The sequence below is a fragment of the Schistocerca cancellata genome, chromosome 1 (genome assembly GCF_023864275.1).
Source record: "Schistocerca cancellata isolate TAMUIC-IGC-003103 chromosome 1, iqSchCanc2.1, whole genome shotgun sequence".
NCBI lineage: Eukaryota > Metazoa > Arthropoda > Insecta > Orthoptera > Acrididae > Schistocerca > Schistocerca cancellata.
Window position 1 is genome coordinate 678,790,408 of NC_064626.1, and position 19,322 is coordinate 678,809,729.

The 19,322-nt window shown below is 42.3% G+C and overlaps 1 protein-coding gene across 1 annotated transcript in view; it reads left to right on the forward strand.

Annotated features, from left to right (window-relative positions):
- The window catches only part of LOC126093480 (facilitated trehalose transporter Tret1-2 homolog), a 35,112-nt gene extending 18,249 nt beyond the window's left edge, over window positions 1–16,863 (forward strand). Inside the window, exons 2-3 of the mRNA XM_049908726.1 lie at window positions 958–1,288; window positions 16,733–16,863. Of these exons, the coding sequence (XP_049764683.1) occupies window positions 958–1,288; window positions 16,733–16,863 (462 nt within the window). The remainder of the gene's footprint in view (window positions 1–957; window positions 1,289–16,732) is intronic.
- Window positions 16,864–19,322: the final 2,459 nt, after the last annotated feature.

Consider the following 19,322-nt stretch of genomic DNA (forward strand, 5'->3'; position numbering starts at 1 on the left):
ATTCAAGAGAAAGGGTTTGGTCAAATCTAAACTCGATAAATGATAACCCAAACAAGTAATTCCTTTTTTCAAAAACTATATTCTGAAAGCGATTCTTTCTCATTCAGTCAACAAAACGCTAGAAGCTCTTTGAACAATCGCTTCGTATGTAAATCTGCCTCCAGTGGCATTAAAGCAATATTACAAATTAATCAGACTCTTGAGACAGACTGAAATACTTCTCAATTAAATACACAGTGAAACAATTGCCTGACAATTACAAAAGAAATCAAGAACAATCAATAATTAATCTTTTCGCCTAACAATGGTTTCCCTTACGAGTTCAACTCCTATCATTATCAAAATTACCGTCTGCTGCTACGCACATACACAAACCCTTTTCTTTACATTAATAAGCGCGCTGCAAATTATAAAAAATATCAACTCAATACCAAATGCTGTGTCGCTGTTGGCTGACACGGCAGTACGCAGCTCGGCGACGACCCCTCGCCCAACACACGTGCGCACCGCAGCAGGCGGGCTCCTACACTGGCTTCCAGACTGCCACTAATTAATCCGTGCGCTGGGAAGCGCGTCAACAATATCTTAGATTCCAGAGCTTGTGTATGCGCGCTGTAGCCAACCTTTAAATCCTAAGAGAGTATTGCCGACTCTCAGTATGTCCAAGGGTGTCAATGAAATAAAGTGTTTATTTAAAGTGGAATAAGAAATATAGAAAAATGATTTTCTTAAAAAAAAGTTAGTAGCAGTCATGGACCCAAGAACTAAAAGAAACGTTTAATGCAAAATTCATTTGGTAAAATCTATGCTCGTATTTAGTTACTCATCATATTCACCTATGAATCGCCAATAGTTCCTGTAATTTATATTTTGCGGAATATTTAGTTGTCAAGGGATATAAAAGTTCTTTACATCTGAACTGTAACATTATACTAAAAAGAACTTAATATGTTTCAGCTATGCAGCAGTGGTGCGTCAGCGCCAATTGGATCCCTGCTCACAGGAGAGGTGTTCCACGTGTCCGTTAAGGCCATTTGCCTGACGTTATACAGCACAACAATAGCTCTCTATGGCTTTGTCCTGAAGAAGCTGTTCCAAGTGGTGTCGGACGGCCTGGGCGCTTACTACTCTTTCTGGGCGTTCTCTTTCATGTGCTTTGTCTGTGCAGTGTACATGTACAAGCTGCTGCCCGAAACAAGAGGAAAGACCTTTGCAGAGATCAACGACGACATGGAAAACATCACTGTCGGACATGCTGACTGTGACAATAAAGATTCAACGAAGACAGGTTCAGGCTGAAAGTTAAAGAGAGCTTGATCTTGTACCTAAGTTAATGACGCAGCAATGAAGTAATGTAGTGCGTTCCACTTCATACCTGTTACATCACGGGCAATAACTCTGAAGGGAAGGAGCAACTGAATCCGTTTCCATTAAGGAAACACCTAGAAATGTCACACAGACAAATCTGGTGCATGTTTCGTAGAAACTCAAAGTGCGTGACGTTTCACAAAAAGTTATTGGATGATGTTATTCTCATAATAGACAGTGCATCCTTCACCAATCTTCGTACTGTAAGTTTGACAACTATAGCTTTTGTACACGTAATATAATTTATCATAGGCGATCTTTTGCTTATCGTAACCAATATGATGTATGGATGACGTTTTCCCCACTTTAACAAATATGTTTTCTGGACGATCTGTTTCTGAACAGCTACATCTCAATGATGTCACCACATTTAAAAATGACTTAAAAAGTAAAACACCGCAAGAGAAACTTTCAATAAATCGGAAGTGATTATCTAATTGTCGACGGCACGTGTTTTTAATGACAGCAGATTGTTTGTTATTTACCCTAAGAGAGTGAAAGACGAATCTTGCTTTGGAAAAAAATTGTTCAGTCGTCATATTGTGTTCATTTCTATGAGATTTTACCAATTATTGCTGAGATTTATATGCGGTTTAAATTAACCTTCTTGTAGTTTCTTAGATTTACCATTATAATGAAATTGTAAGCGTTATTACTGTGCTAGAAGAAAACTGAATTTATGCTTGCGAGAATCTGATTTTCATTAAATTATTTAATCATAAAGTTAGCTGTGAATTCACTATTTTATCATTACTGTGATCTAAGTCTATTTAGCTTTCTAATACGCTAGACGTTGTGAAACTGTCGGCTTTCATCAGTTAATTGTGACGTGAAGTAAAAAGTTTGGTACTTATCGTAACTCCTTCCGTAAGTTTTAGTAGGATCTGCAGAGGTGTGCGACTTCAGACGAAACTTACTTGGAATGAAAATGATGTGGCTTTGTTTTGCTTTCCTTAACAAATGTGAAGTATGTGTAAAGAAGTGGTCAACTCATTTTATTTATCAACAAAGCAATTTTCTTCTCGCATTATTTTATAGAACGTTTTTACAATACTACCAAACAAACATAACATTTTCAGAAAACATCATTCTTTGTATGCTGAAGAACTGTTCTCGTTTGGTGCTCGGACTGTAACATTACTTTAACAAAAACATATTTCAAACAAAATTCGTGTATAAGAGTCAACGAAATATATTTTTTAGCTACTGAAAATGAAGCTTCTCTAAAAAATACTACTAGCGAATACACTCAGTTTTCGATGCAATAACAGTAGCTGTAAAAATTGTCCGTGTTACAAGTGGGTAGTAAAGTAATTGAGTGACAACTCTTCATTTAAAGCTTTCATTGCTTGCGTTTCTAAACACTCACCATGTCTTCCTGTACATAGACAAGTGTAAGCGTCCTGCTCAACGTACAAACTCCGCTGCACTGAAGAACCAAAGAGACTGGTACATCTGACTAACATCGTGTGGAGCCCCCGCGAGCACGAAGAAGTGCGGTACCACGACGCGGCATGGACTCTACTGATGTCTGAAGTAGTGCTAGAGGGAACTGACACCATGAAGCCTGCAGGGCTGTCCATAAATCCGTAGGAGTACGAAGAGGTGGAGATCTATTCTGAGCAGCACATTGCATGGCATCCCAGATATGCTCAATAATTTTCATGTCTCGGGAGTTTGGCGGCCAGCGGAAGTGTTTAAACTCAGAAGAGTGTTCCTGGAGCCACTCTGTAGCAATCCCGGACGTGTGAGGTGTCGCATTGCCCAGCTGGAATTACCCAAGTCCGTCGGAATGGACAATGGATATGAATGGGTGCAGGTCATCTGACAGGATGCTTACGTAGGTGTCACCTGTCCTAGTCGTGTCTAAACGTGTCAGGGGTCCCAACTGCACACGCTCCACACCATTACAGAGCCTCCACCAACTTCAACAGTCCCCTGCTAACATGTAGGGTCCATGGTTGTATACATACCCGTACACGTCCATCCGCTCAATATAATTTGAAATGAGACTCCTCCGATCAGGCAACATGTTTCCAGTTATCAACAGTCCAATGTCGGCGTTGACGGGCCCGACGAGCATAAAGTTTTGTGGCGTGCATTCATCAAGGGTACATGAGTGGACCTTCGGCTCCGAAAGCCCATGTGGGTGACGTTTCGTTGAGTGGTTCGCACGCAGACACGTATTGATGGCCCAGCACTGAAATCTGCAGCAACCTTCGGAATGGTAGTACTTCTGTCACGATGAACGATTTTCATCGTCATCGGCCCCATTTTTTCAGGATCTTTTTCCGGCCGCAGCGATGTCGTAGATTTGATGTTTTGTCGGATTTCTGATATTCACGGTACACCCGTCTACTGTTGAGTTTTAATACTAATAATGAAAGTCACTGACGCTTGCGCTCGCTGCTGATTCGTCTGTTCCACATTTTCCAAACGATTATGCTTCAAATAAACAATTACAGACACAACGAAACAACTGCATGAAACAAAGCCAAATTTCACATCTCACTTTCTCACATCTACAACTTCCAACTTTTAGCCATGAAATACAGATATAATAGATTTATCAAATAAATTATTTTGCTTGACAAATAAGTTACTTATAAATAAAATTTTTCGTATTATTTGCAAAGATTAAATTTAACAGCTGTAATGAAATGACTTCAAATAAAATAAAAAATGAATCACGAAACTTCGAAATTCTAGCTCCATAGTAGAAACCGTCTTCCATTTTTAAGCAATATATTTCACATGTTAAATAATAGTGACGCCACATTTCTAATATTAACTTATAGTGCATTACAATTTTGCCTACTAAAGTTGTTTTTTTCTTTGCTTCAGTGACATACTCTGCCTATGTCACTGTAATGCATGTTTTTGTATGATACTCAGATGAAATTAATATTACTCTACATGTCTCTGAACATTCAGGTTTACTAAATTAGATTTACTGTACCTCTCATCAACCATTTTCATTGTTCCTTTTCTTTCATTATGAATAATTTCCGATTATTTGACACTACATTATTTGATAAACATGATTTACTACCGTACATGGCGCAAAGTCCTTAACTACAGCTTCCTAAACTCCATTTATCACCACATTTATTTTTGCTCACATAAAATATCATCATAAAGCCCTAATACATTCTAAATATCTCACAAGTTACAGTGCTTCAAAGCTTTCTCAAAAGCAATAAACTCTCATCTTACAGTAACATCATGACAGTGCATTTATTAGCGTTACTACAAGGCACCATCTGAACCACATCATGACTATGTCCTCTACATGATCTAAGTCACTCACGTTATGGAAAAAGCATATAATACTAGTTTCTCCATTACTATAGCTACAATAAATCAATTAGTCTGAGTATACGTAAAGCTGTTCTATTGCAACAGTTGACAAATGTTTCTCACTGCGTCCAGAATGATTGAAAATATCTGTGATTGACGACAAACACATTCATTCAGATCTCTGCCTTCATATTACCTTTAACAACATCAGTATTCTCACATAAATCTTTACATTTATTACTACAGAATGGCAGTGCAAACCAAACTAACACCATTCCTATCTATAATCTTAGGTGGGTCTGGGACATTCACCTGCATCGAGATGACTGGGTGTTTGTGTTGTCCTCATCGTTTCATCATCATTCATGAAAGTGGTGAGATTGGACTTAGCAAAGGTTGGGAATTTTTATGCGCGCTGACAACCGCGTAGATGAGTGCCCCACAAAGAAAATATCATCATCATCATCACCTATGATCTAGAAAAGTAACTCTAGTGGGACTAAATAAATGATTGAGAATGTTGGCATAATTTTAGGGTTCTAACAACATTCATTTTTTCTAAAAACAGACATAAATTATGCTAAACAAGTTATTGATTGAATACTGTAAACAACTAACGGGTTATTTAAGACTACACTGGACAAGTATCCTGCGTGGTAGAGACAGTTTAACTAGTGGAGAGAGTCAGGTACTATGGCCCTAAAAATGTGGATAACGCAGTCTGAATTGATCTGACGCTGAGCAGACTTTGTCTGATCAAATCTACTGAAGTTTCTCTATATAGGTGCAGCTGAGAGCAAGTGGCGATTGAGATCTGTACGCCCTGACAATGACGGAGCAGCAGTACGTTTGCTTCGTCTTGCGATGTAGCTTGCAGCTGGCGTGATGTGTGCGTAGGAGTGAGACACGGAGTGGCACCTGTGATTCGATCGCAGCCACGAAAGAAATGCAGAAATCTCACGATCTAGCGATGAGGCAGACGGACCGCAATTTACTCTCCACGAGCGCCCTGAAATCACGGTAGATTTCAGTGTGTGACACACCCATTCGCTGGTCGTACCCAGGACCAATCTATCTCACTTATATGGCAGAGCGCACAAGGATACCAAAAATGAATAAGTGTGCCCTCGGCAAACGAGCAATCTGAGACGTTTGAAGTCACACTGTTGGTACACTAAGAACTTCACCACAGGCTCCCCAGTCTAAACTACTCGCTATTGGAGTCAGTCTCAGGATAGGTCCCAATTACCAACCACATATGCCAGAGACTCGACCAGAAGTGCCTACCAGATCCAAGTCCTGCACTTGAGTGCTTCGCAGCATTCCAGGAAAAAAATCCGTTTTTCCCCAAAGTGCACAAACAATATCGCCTTCACACCATCTTGAGCCAATCACAGAGCTGTAGACGCACTAAAGATCCCCTCTCAGATGACAGTACAAACGCATGTCAAACCAGACAAGTGTTAAGAAACCTACATTTCTGAAAAAAAAAGAAACTGCCAAATACTGGCTTTTTTCTAGCAGAGGGGAGAGCTGATTTTCTCCAAAGTCATGTCGCTTCCCACGGCAACAAGCTAACAGATGCAATCTCAAAGATCTTTATGTAAATCGTCTGTGCCTTTGAGCTTGTTAGTTCTAGCTATGCAGTGTAATAAAGATTCTATATCTCATTGTTTCTCAAACGCCAGAGTGTTCTTATACAACTGAGGCAGCCAATGGAAGTGGTTACGGGCCTATTTGCACTATCAGAAAACACAAAAACAGGAGAATTTTTATTCCGCATGGCTGTGCACACAATGCCTGGTTTATGACTCCACTGTGTAGATGCATTCCCTTAGACTGTCGCCCCAGCCCAGGTCTTCTGCTAGTGCCACAGCAGGTAGCATGGCATTGTTCTGCTGGAGACCTGTCTCGATGAGGAACTGCCCTGTCTGCCCTGTATGGCTGTGCACCTATCTTACAAGATTTACTTAGGGATGGACTCGCTGCCAATTGATTTCAGCTCCCAACATGCCGTTTCTACGAGCTAAGAATCATAAAACTACCTCATGCTTTTAGCGCCCTAGCAGGCTCCATCAATGTCTGCTCAGGCCATTAACTTTCTAGAGTCTCGCTCAAGGTGTGTCAGGCTGTAACAAAATTTTTATTAATTTTCTGTATGCGGAAAATAGGCGAAAGAGTAATTTTTCCTCCCTCACTGCCCTCTACCTGTCATTCCTTTCTACATGGATAGAGTCTCACTTCAATATTGTTTAGTGTGTCACCTGCACCAGAGGAAATCTTTGAAAATTGTAGGATAATCTCATCCTGGTAACCGATACATATGTGAAAAACGTAAATCTGCCAATCAGGATTGACCATGGTTAAAACACATCCTACCTTGACCTCATTCATTCCAGGGGTCATTAACTCACATGAATTTGCAAGCCAACAAGAGTACATGAAAACATTGCTGTCAGTAGTATGAATTACGTTAGACCCAGGGGCAATTGCAACATCACTGAGTTCTGTTGAAACATTTGATAGGCAGTGAAAAGGCCTTGCAACAAAGAAATGTACCCAATCACACCGTATCCTGAGGTCAGAGATGTCTAATGTCCCAAATTATTTATGATGTTCCGGAGTATGAACTGTTCTCTGCTCGCTGATTTGCCTCTCCTCTATCACTCATTTGGTCTCAATGATAAAACGCATACATTCTTAAATTCTCAATGAACAAGGAAATCACATATGTAATCTGTTTTATCTTAGTACCTAAGTTGTGTAAATTTGTGCATTATTTTCTATAACATGAAAACATACACAGGCACATAATCAGTGTCGAGAGCATTAATAAGTGTGCAGAAAAACAAATACCTCACAATCAAAACAGTTCAATTGATACATACAGAAACGCAAGAAGATATTACATAATGATATTACGGAAAGGTATCCTATCACTCCCTCCACAAGAGTCCCTGGGGAGACAAATTGTACAATTACTGATGTCACATGAATTGAGAACATAGTACTTGTGAACACACACAAACTGTAACTGGTAGTACTGAAGAACAGAAATCTGCACCAGAGTGGAATGGCCTCTCACTCAGCGTATAACGTGGCAGAAGTGGCGGCAGACGTCTCTGGCGCTCCCTCTCCTCTCTGGTAGCATCTGGTATCTGGACTGCAGCTGGACCCTTTGCGTCATCCTGGTCAGGCCGCAATCAGCCATCAGGTACTGGCATGACAGCGTTCCATTTGATGTGCAACCCGCCCCCTGGCATAGAAATACATTCAGCATTAGAGGGATGTGGTACAGCTCTACTCCTCCTGTTCCCCTCTGCATTGGAACACGCACCTGCCGATGTTGGATATTGGATTAGCTCGCCTTTTGTCGACGGGACACGTCGCTCTCGGCACCCTGCTGAGTCAGTTAGGCTCAGCACGCACGTCGACTGTGGTGCCACGCAACTTGCCTGTCCCTCGATTAATGGCCTGTTGTGTCGTTGGCTGCTAGGTTGTTGTTGTCAGCGTATGATGGTGTCCCACTGTCTGTTCTGGCTTGAGACGTGCCACCTCCACTAGGGTTGCATGATGTAGGCGCATTAGCTGGCGGGTTGGTTCTGTTGCAGCAGGTGGTCTGGCCCCCCTCACCTGACCTGCCACAGCTGACTCATTACGGCTCCCTGCTGCACTCGCCCTTTTCTGGCTGGTGTGGGCCATCATGTCCAGTCTGCCATGTTGGTTCTGGAGCCACCACAATCCTAAAGTGTGGTTAAGTGTCATAGTCTCATCGATATAATCAATTTACAGAAAAAAATAATGATGAGCAAAAAAATTTTTTCCTTCATATATTTACGAGGGCTGTTCAGAAAGTAACCTCCGGTTGATTTAAAAAAAAATACACCAAGTTAAATAAAAATATTTTAATATATACATCTTACAACTACATCTTTGCACTATTTTTCTACATAGTCTCCATAGCGATTGAGGCACTTATCGTATCTCTTCACAAGCTTTGAAATTCCTTCTGCATGAAAATCACCCGCTTGTGCCTGGAGCCAGCCTGTGACCGCATCTTTGAGCTCTTCGTCGTCATCAAACCGCTGTGACCCGAGCCATTTCTTCAAATGCATGAAGAGGTGATAATCACTTGGCGCCAGGTCTGGGCTGTAAGGTGAATGATTGATAACGTCCCACTTGAAGGACTCAAGAAGGGCCGTTGTTCTGCGAGCAGAGTGAGGACGGGCGTTATCGTGCAAAAAAACGATACCGGAAGTCAGCATACCACGGCGGTTGTTCTGTATAGCCCGTCGTAACTTTTTTATTGTTTCACAGTACACGTCTTGATTAATGGTCGTACCACGTTCCATGAATTCAACCAACAACACCCCTTTGGCATCCCAAAACACCGTTGCCATCAGTTTTCTGGCAGAAAAATCTTGCGAGGCTTTTCTTGGTTTGGTAGGCGAATTTGAATGTGCCCACATCTTTGATTGTTCTTTTGTCTCAGGGTTCGCGTACTTAATCCAGGTTTCGTCACCGGTCACGATTCTGTTTAACAATGGTTCTCCTTCGTCCTCATAACGTGACAGAAAGTCTAATGCAGAGGCCATTCTTTGAGTTTTGTGGTGGTCGGTAAGAATTTTGGGCACCCAGAACTTACGGTAACCCAATCTTGCTGTCACTATCTCGTACAAGAGAGTCTTAGAAATCTGTGGAAAACCAGTAGACAACTCCGACATTGAGAAACGTCGATTTTCACGAACTTTTGCATCAACTGTCTGAACGAGTTCGTCAGTCACCAATGATGGTCTACCACTCCTCTCTTCATCATGAACGTTTTCTCGTCCACTTTTAAATAAACGTACCCATTCACGGACAACTTCTTCACTCATAACTCTTGGTCCGTACACGGCACAAAGCTCACGATGAATAGCTGCTGCAGAATATCCTTTGGCTGTAAAAAACCTTATGACAGCACGCACTTCACATTTGGCGGGGTTTTCTATTGCAGCACACATTTCAAACTGCCACAAAAACTAAACTAGCGCAGGTACGACGTTCACTCGACCACGGCTTGATGCCGACTGACCTGTTGAGTGCGTGAACGCACAGATGGCGTCGCTATTCCCCCCACAACCCGCACTGTGACCGATCGGAGGTTATTTTCTGAACCGCCCTCGTATTTATTTATTTTATTACTAAGGACGCAAATCCAAAAATATACTAAATGACTGCAGGGTATTGTTAATGTTGCGTGGACATATATTATGTGGTGTGAGGTGTCTTTGTTTGTGTGTGCACGTGTTTTTGTTAGTTTTCGGTTAGTTTTACTTTTGTCATGCACACTAATTAAGGGTGGTGCTACCTCTATGCGCCCACAAAACGTGAAGACTTCCTCCATTACAAAATACTTATTCTACTACTCCATGCCTTTGCTAATACTACCAAACCGAAATTTCGTGCATTCTATTCCTTGTACACTCTTCTTTTATTTTTCGATGTCTGGCGGTGTTGTATGCTGACGCTGAAGTGGTCAGGAAGTGCGTCTACTCAAGTGGTGATTTGCCTGAAATATTTGTAGTGGCGTTTATGATTATGTACACATAATTTTACATAGTACATGGATGCCTCCTGTCTCCTATGGCAGGATGGCTGTTGCTGAAATGAAACAAAAGCATACTGCATTCTTTTTTATAATATAAGTCTCATCCATGGTCCATTATTTCGATTCTGCTTCCTATTTCCGGGTCTAACGTTCCCCACTCTACTGTGTGCTAATTCCACATATACAATATTTCGCCGACGGCGCTCACATGGCGCTGGCAAAATTCCACCACGAGACAGGCAACACTACACGACAGGCGATGGCTCATAACACACTGTCTTAGCGTCGACACACGCCGAAAGCGTGGACCGATACCACCATACGAAACACATCCGAAGATCGAGACGCACATGCTCTATGGCACGATTTACCGTCTTGACACCACGAAAAACAAAAAGTGCCGCACATACGGCTCTTTGGCAGTGTACAGAAACAATTTCATTGGCCATGGTGATACTTGTGAAGGCTCTTCTAGGAGAATGATACGACAGAGTGCGATGCTCAATTGTGGTCAGTTAAAGACAGATCTCCTTGCTCTCCTGCGAGCGGAAATCGGACAATTGTGAGGTCCAAAGAAATAGTAGCAGTAGCTACTCAGTTGTTTGGAGTACTCAGTACTGCAACGTGCCTGGTTTGGTATGCCACAAAAATGCCAATTGTTGATGACATATAACTTGCAACGGAATTTTAATTCAGTCTGCCACCTGCCAGTGAATGTTGTGATGTCACAAATACGCAACTTATTTGACCACATTCAACAAGGACTCATTCTGAAAACTAATGAAAATGACAAACAAACAAAATAACACGGAAATAGAACAAATGGAAAATTACGCTAAGCAACACAATATCAACTTTAACTTACTTTAAACATTTCATCCATGGAGGCTATTTACATACTGCACCTTCTCCTCCCGTGTCAGTTCTCTTGTATCTTCCTACTTTTAACAGGTTAATACTGCTCGTTCCAATAGTTTTTATGGCATTGATTTGGGCTGAGCCCGCAGCAGCTGTGTATAAATTCCTGTTTGAATTTTCTCTGCGTGACCCCTGCGATGGGTTAGGTGACCTCAATTCCACCTATTCGCTAGGTTGGTCATTCCATTGGCCTTGACCGTTTTATGTCCTGCTACTGCGTTGCTGTTGGCCCCTAGAATCCTGTTGGCCCTTGTTCGATTTCTGTTGGTCTCTCCAGTTTCCGTTTCGTCTGTAGTTGTTATAATTTCCTTATCTTCTGTTTTCCCATGATGGCTGGTTATTCCCACTGGAGTTTTAATTTTGGTTTCGATTCGACCGATTTTTTTTCCCTCATTTCTTCGATCGTCATTCCTCTCTGGCGAATCTGGCCAGTTAAGCTCATTATTTCTGCTTCTTTCCCGCGAGCCGTGAATTTCATTCACGTACTCAAGTTCACACAGCGCTTCGATTGAGCCGCTGCATCTACCGATGAGCAGTTGCTGGTAACGTAAAGGTAAGTTAATGTAGCGCTGCCTTATAATTTCGTTGGGACTGTACGGTTGATCCAAGAATCGGTTCTTCTTGACAAGGGATTCGAAAAATTTGACAGGACTGCAGAATCCTGACGCTTCTAACTGCTTTCCTGACATGATCTCCTGTTTTATCCTTTCCTGTGTGTCTTGAGACCACTATGTGCTAAGGAATGCGTCCTTAAATCCTTGGTAGGAGCGACAACTCTCCGTAACTCCGCGCATATGTTCTGTAATCGACCTTCTAAGAAACCTCAGATAGACTGGAGCTTCTACTCCAATGGCCAAGGTTCTGGTAGCACGCGATCGTACTGTGCCAACCAGGTTTTTGGATGTAATGCGTTGTTTGCCTCCTTGTAGATTTAAAAATTCTGGATGGTTAAGAAAAGTTATGGGCGAAAGTTTCGACGTGTCCGCCGTACGAATTTTTCGTCTCGTCTGCAGCGCGTGACTCCATGTATCCATGCCAAAACGATCCTGGTGCACTGTTATGGTATTCCCTCGTGTTCTCAGATGCACATAATAACGTTTCTGACGTTTTCAGACTTGTTAATTGTTTTCCGGCTCGGTCTCTGACATGTTGCGTCTTACTGACGGAGCGTGTTCCATTACGCATTTCGCCGTGGCAGGATCATATTCTTGCTTTATTCGCCCATGTGCAGGGGGTGTGTCCTCATATAGCGGTTCGGAGAGTCGCAAAACATTTTCTTCACTTCTGTGATGCTCTCGATGACACTCTACCGGACGAGATTGTTTGTAATTGCGCGACCCGCTCATGTGCCTGCTGAACGTCCTTAGCCTTTTCTTAAACTGTTTTTTTGCCTTGCTTTTGGAGAGTTGCAAGTGGCTTTTTTTTCCTTACACACCTCAGTTCTTGCCAGTTTAACTTCTTCTTCGGCCACAGATGGGTCCTTTCGTGCTACTTGCTCTACCAAACGCGCTGTTTGGGCATCGCGCTTCGCCTGGACCGCGACCTCACGCATTTCTGCTGTTGTTTTCTTGACATTCTTCAGCTCTTTTTGGATTCCTGCGATCTCTTCCTTGATTCCATCTATACCGTCTGTGACCGTTCTTATGACTAAATTATGTCTTTCCTCCTCTTCCTCCAGTCTCTTTTTCTCTGCCTCTTGCATGAATTGCATGAGAGCCTCATACTGAGATCCACTGCTAACACCTCCAGGACTAGATGTACGAGATACCATCATTTTGTGACGTTTCGTTCGTGATTCTGGTCTGCCAGTAATACTGATGGTGCTTCTCGTACCAGTAGCGCCTACGCTTCGTTCTGCTTCGGTCTCCCGTTCACTTTCGTCACCTGACTGAGACATGTCGTCATACCCTCCAGGTTCTATGTTCGACATTTCTGCCCGGTCTGCAACCGCATTTATCTGAGAGTCCTGTGTAATATCTGGCTGGTCACCGCTGTTAATCTGACGCGGATAAATGGTTAACAAAACACAATTACTTCCGCTACTCCGTACCAAACGTGCCTTGCTTCTTGTAAGCATGCACTCTAATTCTGATCCAAACGAATTTAAACACTACACATTCCTATGTCACACCAATTCTACTCTAAATTACGCTCCCGTGAGCTACTGATTCCTAGTTCCTGACAACGAATTCAAATAACAGCACACTTGTCTATGCTAACAAACAAAAATCTCAATCCATCCAAACTCATAAAAAAAAAATGGTTCAAATGGCTCTGAGCACAATGCGACTCAACGTCTGAGGTCATCAGTCGCCTAGAACTTAGAACTAATTAAACCTAACTAACCTAAGGACATCACACACATCCATGCCCGAGGCAGGATTCGAACCTGCGACCGTAGCGGTCACGCGGTTCCAAACTGAAGCGCCTTTAACCGCACGGCCACACCGGCCGGCCACAAAATTATCAGCACAACACCGTTTGCCACCAGAAACAAACAATGAAGTTTGCAAAAACAGACATAATGTCTTATGGGATAACAGCAATCAGTGATTTTATAATGTTACTTAAAATCCGTTTTGATTGCAATTTTTTTTTATTATTCATATGACCGGTTTCATGAACCGAAACCAGTCATATGAATAATAAAAAAAAATTTGCAATCAAGTAGCATTAAACAATGAAGTGACACAGAAATGGTTCAAATTGGTCTTAGCACTATGGGACTTAACATCTGAGGTCATCAGTCCCCTAGAACTTAGAACTACCTAAACCTAACTAACCTAAGGACATCACACACATCCATGCCCCAGGCAGGATTCGAACCTGCGACCGTAGCGGTCGCGCGGTTCCAGACTCAAGCGCCTATAACCGCTCGGCCACACCGTTCAGCGACACAGAAGTCACAACCACCACATGAAAATACGCACATACAATAATTAAAAATTAGTACTATGTCTAGGCGTCAGCAACGCGAATCTACACTCCCCAGCGTACCACATTAAACATGGGAAACACTTTCTACCATCTGTCGGTCACAGAAGGTGCCATGAATTCAAAATTCTGCGCAAGGGACGTCAAACTGAATCACTACGCTAGGCAACAGGATCTGACGGTCACAGAAGGTGCCATCAATCCAACATCCTAGCATGGGACACCACAATGAAAGGTAACCCGGTGGGAACTATATAAATGATTGAGAATGTTGGTATAATTTTAGTGTTCTAACAACATTTATTTTTTTCTAAAAACAGACATAAATTATGCTAAATAAGGTATTGATTGACTACTGTAAACAACTAAACAGGTGATTTAAGACTACACTGGACAGGGATCCTGCGTGGCAGAGACAGTTTAACTAATGGAGTGAGTCAAGTACCCTGGCCTTAAAATGCGGATAACGCAGTCTGAATTTATTTAACGCTGAGCAGACTTTGATTGATCAAACCTGCTGAAGTTTCTCTACATAGGTGCAGCTGAGAGCAAATTAATTTCAGTGTGTGACACACCAATTCACTGGTTGTACCAAGGACCAATTTGACTCACTTATATGGCAGAGCGCACAAGGATACCAAACGCCAAGACTGGTAAACCAAGAACGAATTAGTGTGCCCTGAGCAAACGAGTAGTCTGAGACGTTTGAAGTCACACTGTCGGTACAGTAAGAACTTCACCACAGGCTCCCCAGTGTAAACTACTCGCAAGTGAAGTCAGTCTCAGGACAGGTCCCAAGTAACTACCACGGATGCCAGAGCATCGATCAGAAGTCCTCTTACCAAACCAAAGTCCAGCACCCAAATGCTTTGCACCTCTCAAGAAAAAAAATTACGTTTTCCCAAAAAGTGCACCGCCTTCACGCCGTCATAAGCCACTCATAGGGTTCTAGAGGCGCTAAATCTCCCCTCCCACAGGACAGCACAAACTCATGTCGATCCAGGGCAAGAGTTAACAAACCTGCAGCTCTGGAAAAAAAGAAACTGCCAGTTACTGCCTTTTCTAAATTTTCATGGAGGGGGAAGATGTTTTTCTCCAAAGTTGTGTCGCTTCCCACGGCAACAAGCAGATACAGTTTTGAACATCTTTATCTACAACACCTGTGCCTTGAAGCTTGTTAGTCCTAGCTATGAGGTGTAGTAAAGATTCTATCTCTAAGCGTTTCTCAGACGCTGGAGTTTCTTATACAACTGAGGCAGCTGATGAATGTGGGTCACAGGCCTATTTGCAGTATTGGCGAACAAGAAAACTTGTGAATTTTTATTACACATGGCTCTGCACACAATGCCCAGTTTATGTCTCCACTGTGTAGATGCGTCCCTTCAGTCCATTGCCCCCAGACCAGCCTTCAGCTGGCGCCAATGCAGGTATCGTGGCATTGTTCTGCTGGAGACCTCTTTCAACGAGGGGCTCTGTGACTGTCCTGTATGGCTGTGAGCCTGTCTGACACGATTTACTGAGGGATGAGCTCGCTGCCAATCGCTTACAGCTCCCAACATGCCGTTTCTACGAGGTAAGAACCATAGAAATACCTCATGATTTTAGAGCCCTACGAGGCTGTATCATTGTCTGCTCAGGCCGTTAACTTTCTAGAGTTTTGTTCAAGGTGTGTCAGGTTACAATGAAATCTTTAATAATTTTCGTTACACGAAAAATAGGTGAGAGAGGAACTTGCCCTCTCTCACAGTCTCTGCAGCACTTTGAAATCTTATCAATATCTGACTGAATACTTATGCAGCTTCCTTTAGATAGCACTATCTTTATAGATAACTGCATCATTTCCAAAAATCGCGATTTTACCACTAATTTTGTCTGGTCATTAATATACAACACGAACACGGGAGGTTTGTAACGTACTTCCCTAGGGCACACCCGAAGTTACTTCTATATCTGACGATGCCTCTCCATCCAAGATAACTTGCTGTGTGCTGCCTATTAAAAGTTCTCAATCCAGTCACAAATTTCAGTTGATACCCCATACGATCGTACTTTTGACAGTAAGTGTTGCTCCTCAGCCTCCTCGGTCTGTTAACGTGTAGTGAATGTAACCCCCCCCCCCCCCCTCCAATAACGCATGTTACGCCAATTAACTTCAACGTGGTTCGTTGGTTGCTGCCTCAGAGAACATTACACGACAAAGAAATGCAGTTATCTCTCTATTTGTTTGAATGCCTAATTGCATTTGGTTCTGAAAATCTTTTCGAAAGGGTTCTTGACGTATGGAGATTAGGTAACGATCGCATTTGTGATGGCGTAAGATCGCCAAAACACTTGCGTGAGCAATTCAAGACTGCTTATATTTCTCGGGTACTTGCATGTGGATTTGAGGCACCACAGCCAGAACTGCAATTTCATTATTGATGTTTCCCTCTACAGTTGCTCTGCGAGTTCGGTTTTTAGGCGTCAGACTTTTCTCGGTAGTTAACGGTTGCACAAAACGATGAACAGTTGCACAGGATCACGGCCTATCAGCAAAACGTTCTGCATAAAGAGCAATAGCGGCGTCCAACTTTCTTGCCGCCTGGCCGTTAATTAAAATTGTTTCGGTGTTCTCTGCAACAGATTCAACGTCCATTACGTCAGCTGTGCCCAAAAAGATAGCAAATCAGGCTCCAGAGAGGGGTGGTGCCGAGACGTTCGCGGCAGTGGAGCTGCCACGTAGTGGGCCGCAGAGCGATGGGACGGGCTTGTGAGTGTTTACACGATACTTGTGCATCCATGGCAGGTGCGTTAATCATATCACTTAATGGACATTTTACTTTATTGTGATGGCTGTGGTTTTATATTCCGCCAGTAGCCGCGTAGCGGCCAGCGCAGAAGTTTCCGCGGTTGGGTAGAAACACACTGAAATCAACACCCTGATGACGGGGACGAGCGCGGCAACCGGAATTAAGCATACCGACGGTTTCGGGACTCACCACAATGAAGCCTGTAGCGAACAGAGAACTACATACAAGAAGATTATTTGCCAGGAATGTCAATTTCGAGCCTCATTATTTTTACTGTTGACAGGTGTCATGTATAAGTTTGGTATATGAATTTTTGGTATCTGAATTGATCGTGAGTGAGCAGCGAAGTTGTAAGCTGTGTCGCGGAAGTAAAGTAGTACCTTTGAGCTGCACGAGGGTGCAGTGGGGCAGAGAATGTTTAGTTTTGGTAGTGAGAGCTGTCGAAGTTCTGCTATGTTAGAGTTACGCAAGTGAAGAAGCTCTGGCAATATTGTGATTCAAAATTAATGTCTCAATTTATCATTTTGTTCAATGAAAATGATTGTATGAAAATTGTAACGGAAAATGATTTGTGAAGGAGGAAGTTTAATAGAATTAAGTGTATACCAGAAGTGGAATATCAGGGGTAAATATTATAATGATGTTCCTTTGTTTCACTATTGATGCTCCATCGGACTAACTTGGTTATTGTGCTGAGAGTTTCGAGATCTGAGAGATAGGAAAGTGTATTATTTGGATGTTAAGACGTTCATTAAATTTGAAATCAGCCATGAGCACTTTTTCACAGTATACAAAAAAAGCATTTGTGTTGTCATTTATGCCCGTATTTCATTTTTTACCTACCTTTCTCTTACAATATTTAATTGATCGTGTTTTTTTTATATGGAAAAGGAACCAAGTGTGTTCTAAAAATACTTAGATTGGCAACTAACAGAGAATTCATTGCACCTCATGAATGCACCTGTGCAGATATAGTGATTTGCAGCTTTAGCATAGCCGCGCAAGACACAGCAGTACTGCAACGCGTTATTCAGATTTGCGAAGAGGTAAGGACTAAATATTTGGATTTTTTTATTAATTTATTCAATCAGGCCAACTTATGTTATTCAGAGGCAGTTTTTGTGATCAAATTTTGCAAAGCCAATTACTCTAGGTTTCATGTCCAAGTTAATTATTTAGGCAGTTTATACTGTGCAAAATTCTCGCAGTCAGACTGCTAGCTTCTGCAGTATGAAAGACTTCCCTTTTCATTACGACAATTGATTTCTTTTACACTGCAGCTTGTCTTTCACATTACAACAGTGCAAGTTTCATTACGCCAGTTCATTTATTATCACAGCACTGGCTGACAATCAGAGACAGTATATTTGACATGCGTTTATTTATTTAGATTACTTTCACTGAACAATGACATGTGGAAAACTAAAGTAACATTTGAACGTAAGTAGCAACCGTTAGACCACCAGTTTTACATTTACATCGTAAATAAAATGTAGAATCAAATGCGTCGGTTCTGAATTGCCAAAACAGGTACACTTGATAGCTGTCGATTACAGCGCCGTCTATCACGAATGGAAAACAATACTTTGAGTAAACCATACCTATTTTTTTGGGGCAGGCTCTAGATGTGCAGTAAAAACGGGGGTTCCCATTTTAAAATACAAAGTTGACCCCGCCCAACCAGGGGGGGGGGGGGGTTAGAAGATGATCAGTTAAGCACAGACAGATGTCCCATTTACTAATTTTAACTTTTCACTTAGAACATTTTTTTTTCGTGCGTTGCGTCGTTATCGAGATATTTAGTTGTCTCGAGTTAAAACAAACGTCCTGTGTTGTACTATAAGCATTTCTACATATTTGTGATACCAAGTTTGGTGTTTCTATGCATGTATTTCTCTTTTGTTCATTATTGTATTCTTCCCTATTGTTATTTACTTGAAATACTGAACAAATGATTTCTGCATTGCGATTTTTATTATCCTCCTTTATACAAAGGAGGGCCAACGGCTTGGCTGCAGCGTAACTCAGGTACGCGTAAGATCACCGAAGTTTAGCGATGTCGGGCTTGGCTAGCACTTCGATGGGTGACCATCAGGCTCTGCCGAGCGCTGTTGGCAAGCCAGCTGCACTCAGCCGTTGTCAGGCGAAGTGAGTAGCTATTTGACTGAGAAGTAGCGGCTTCGGTCACTAAAACTGACAACGGTCGGGAGAGCGGTGTACTGGCCACATGTTCCTCCATATCCGCATCCAGTGACACCTGTCGGCTGAGTACGACAAGGCGGCCAGTCAGTACCGTTGGGCCTTTCGACACCTGTTCGGTCCGATTGAGTTTATGTAAGGGAGGAAGACGGTAACCTCTATAAGGCCACTCATAGATCACAACATGCCTTCACACTCAGCTGAAATACTGAAAGTCAATCGTC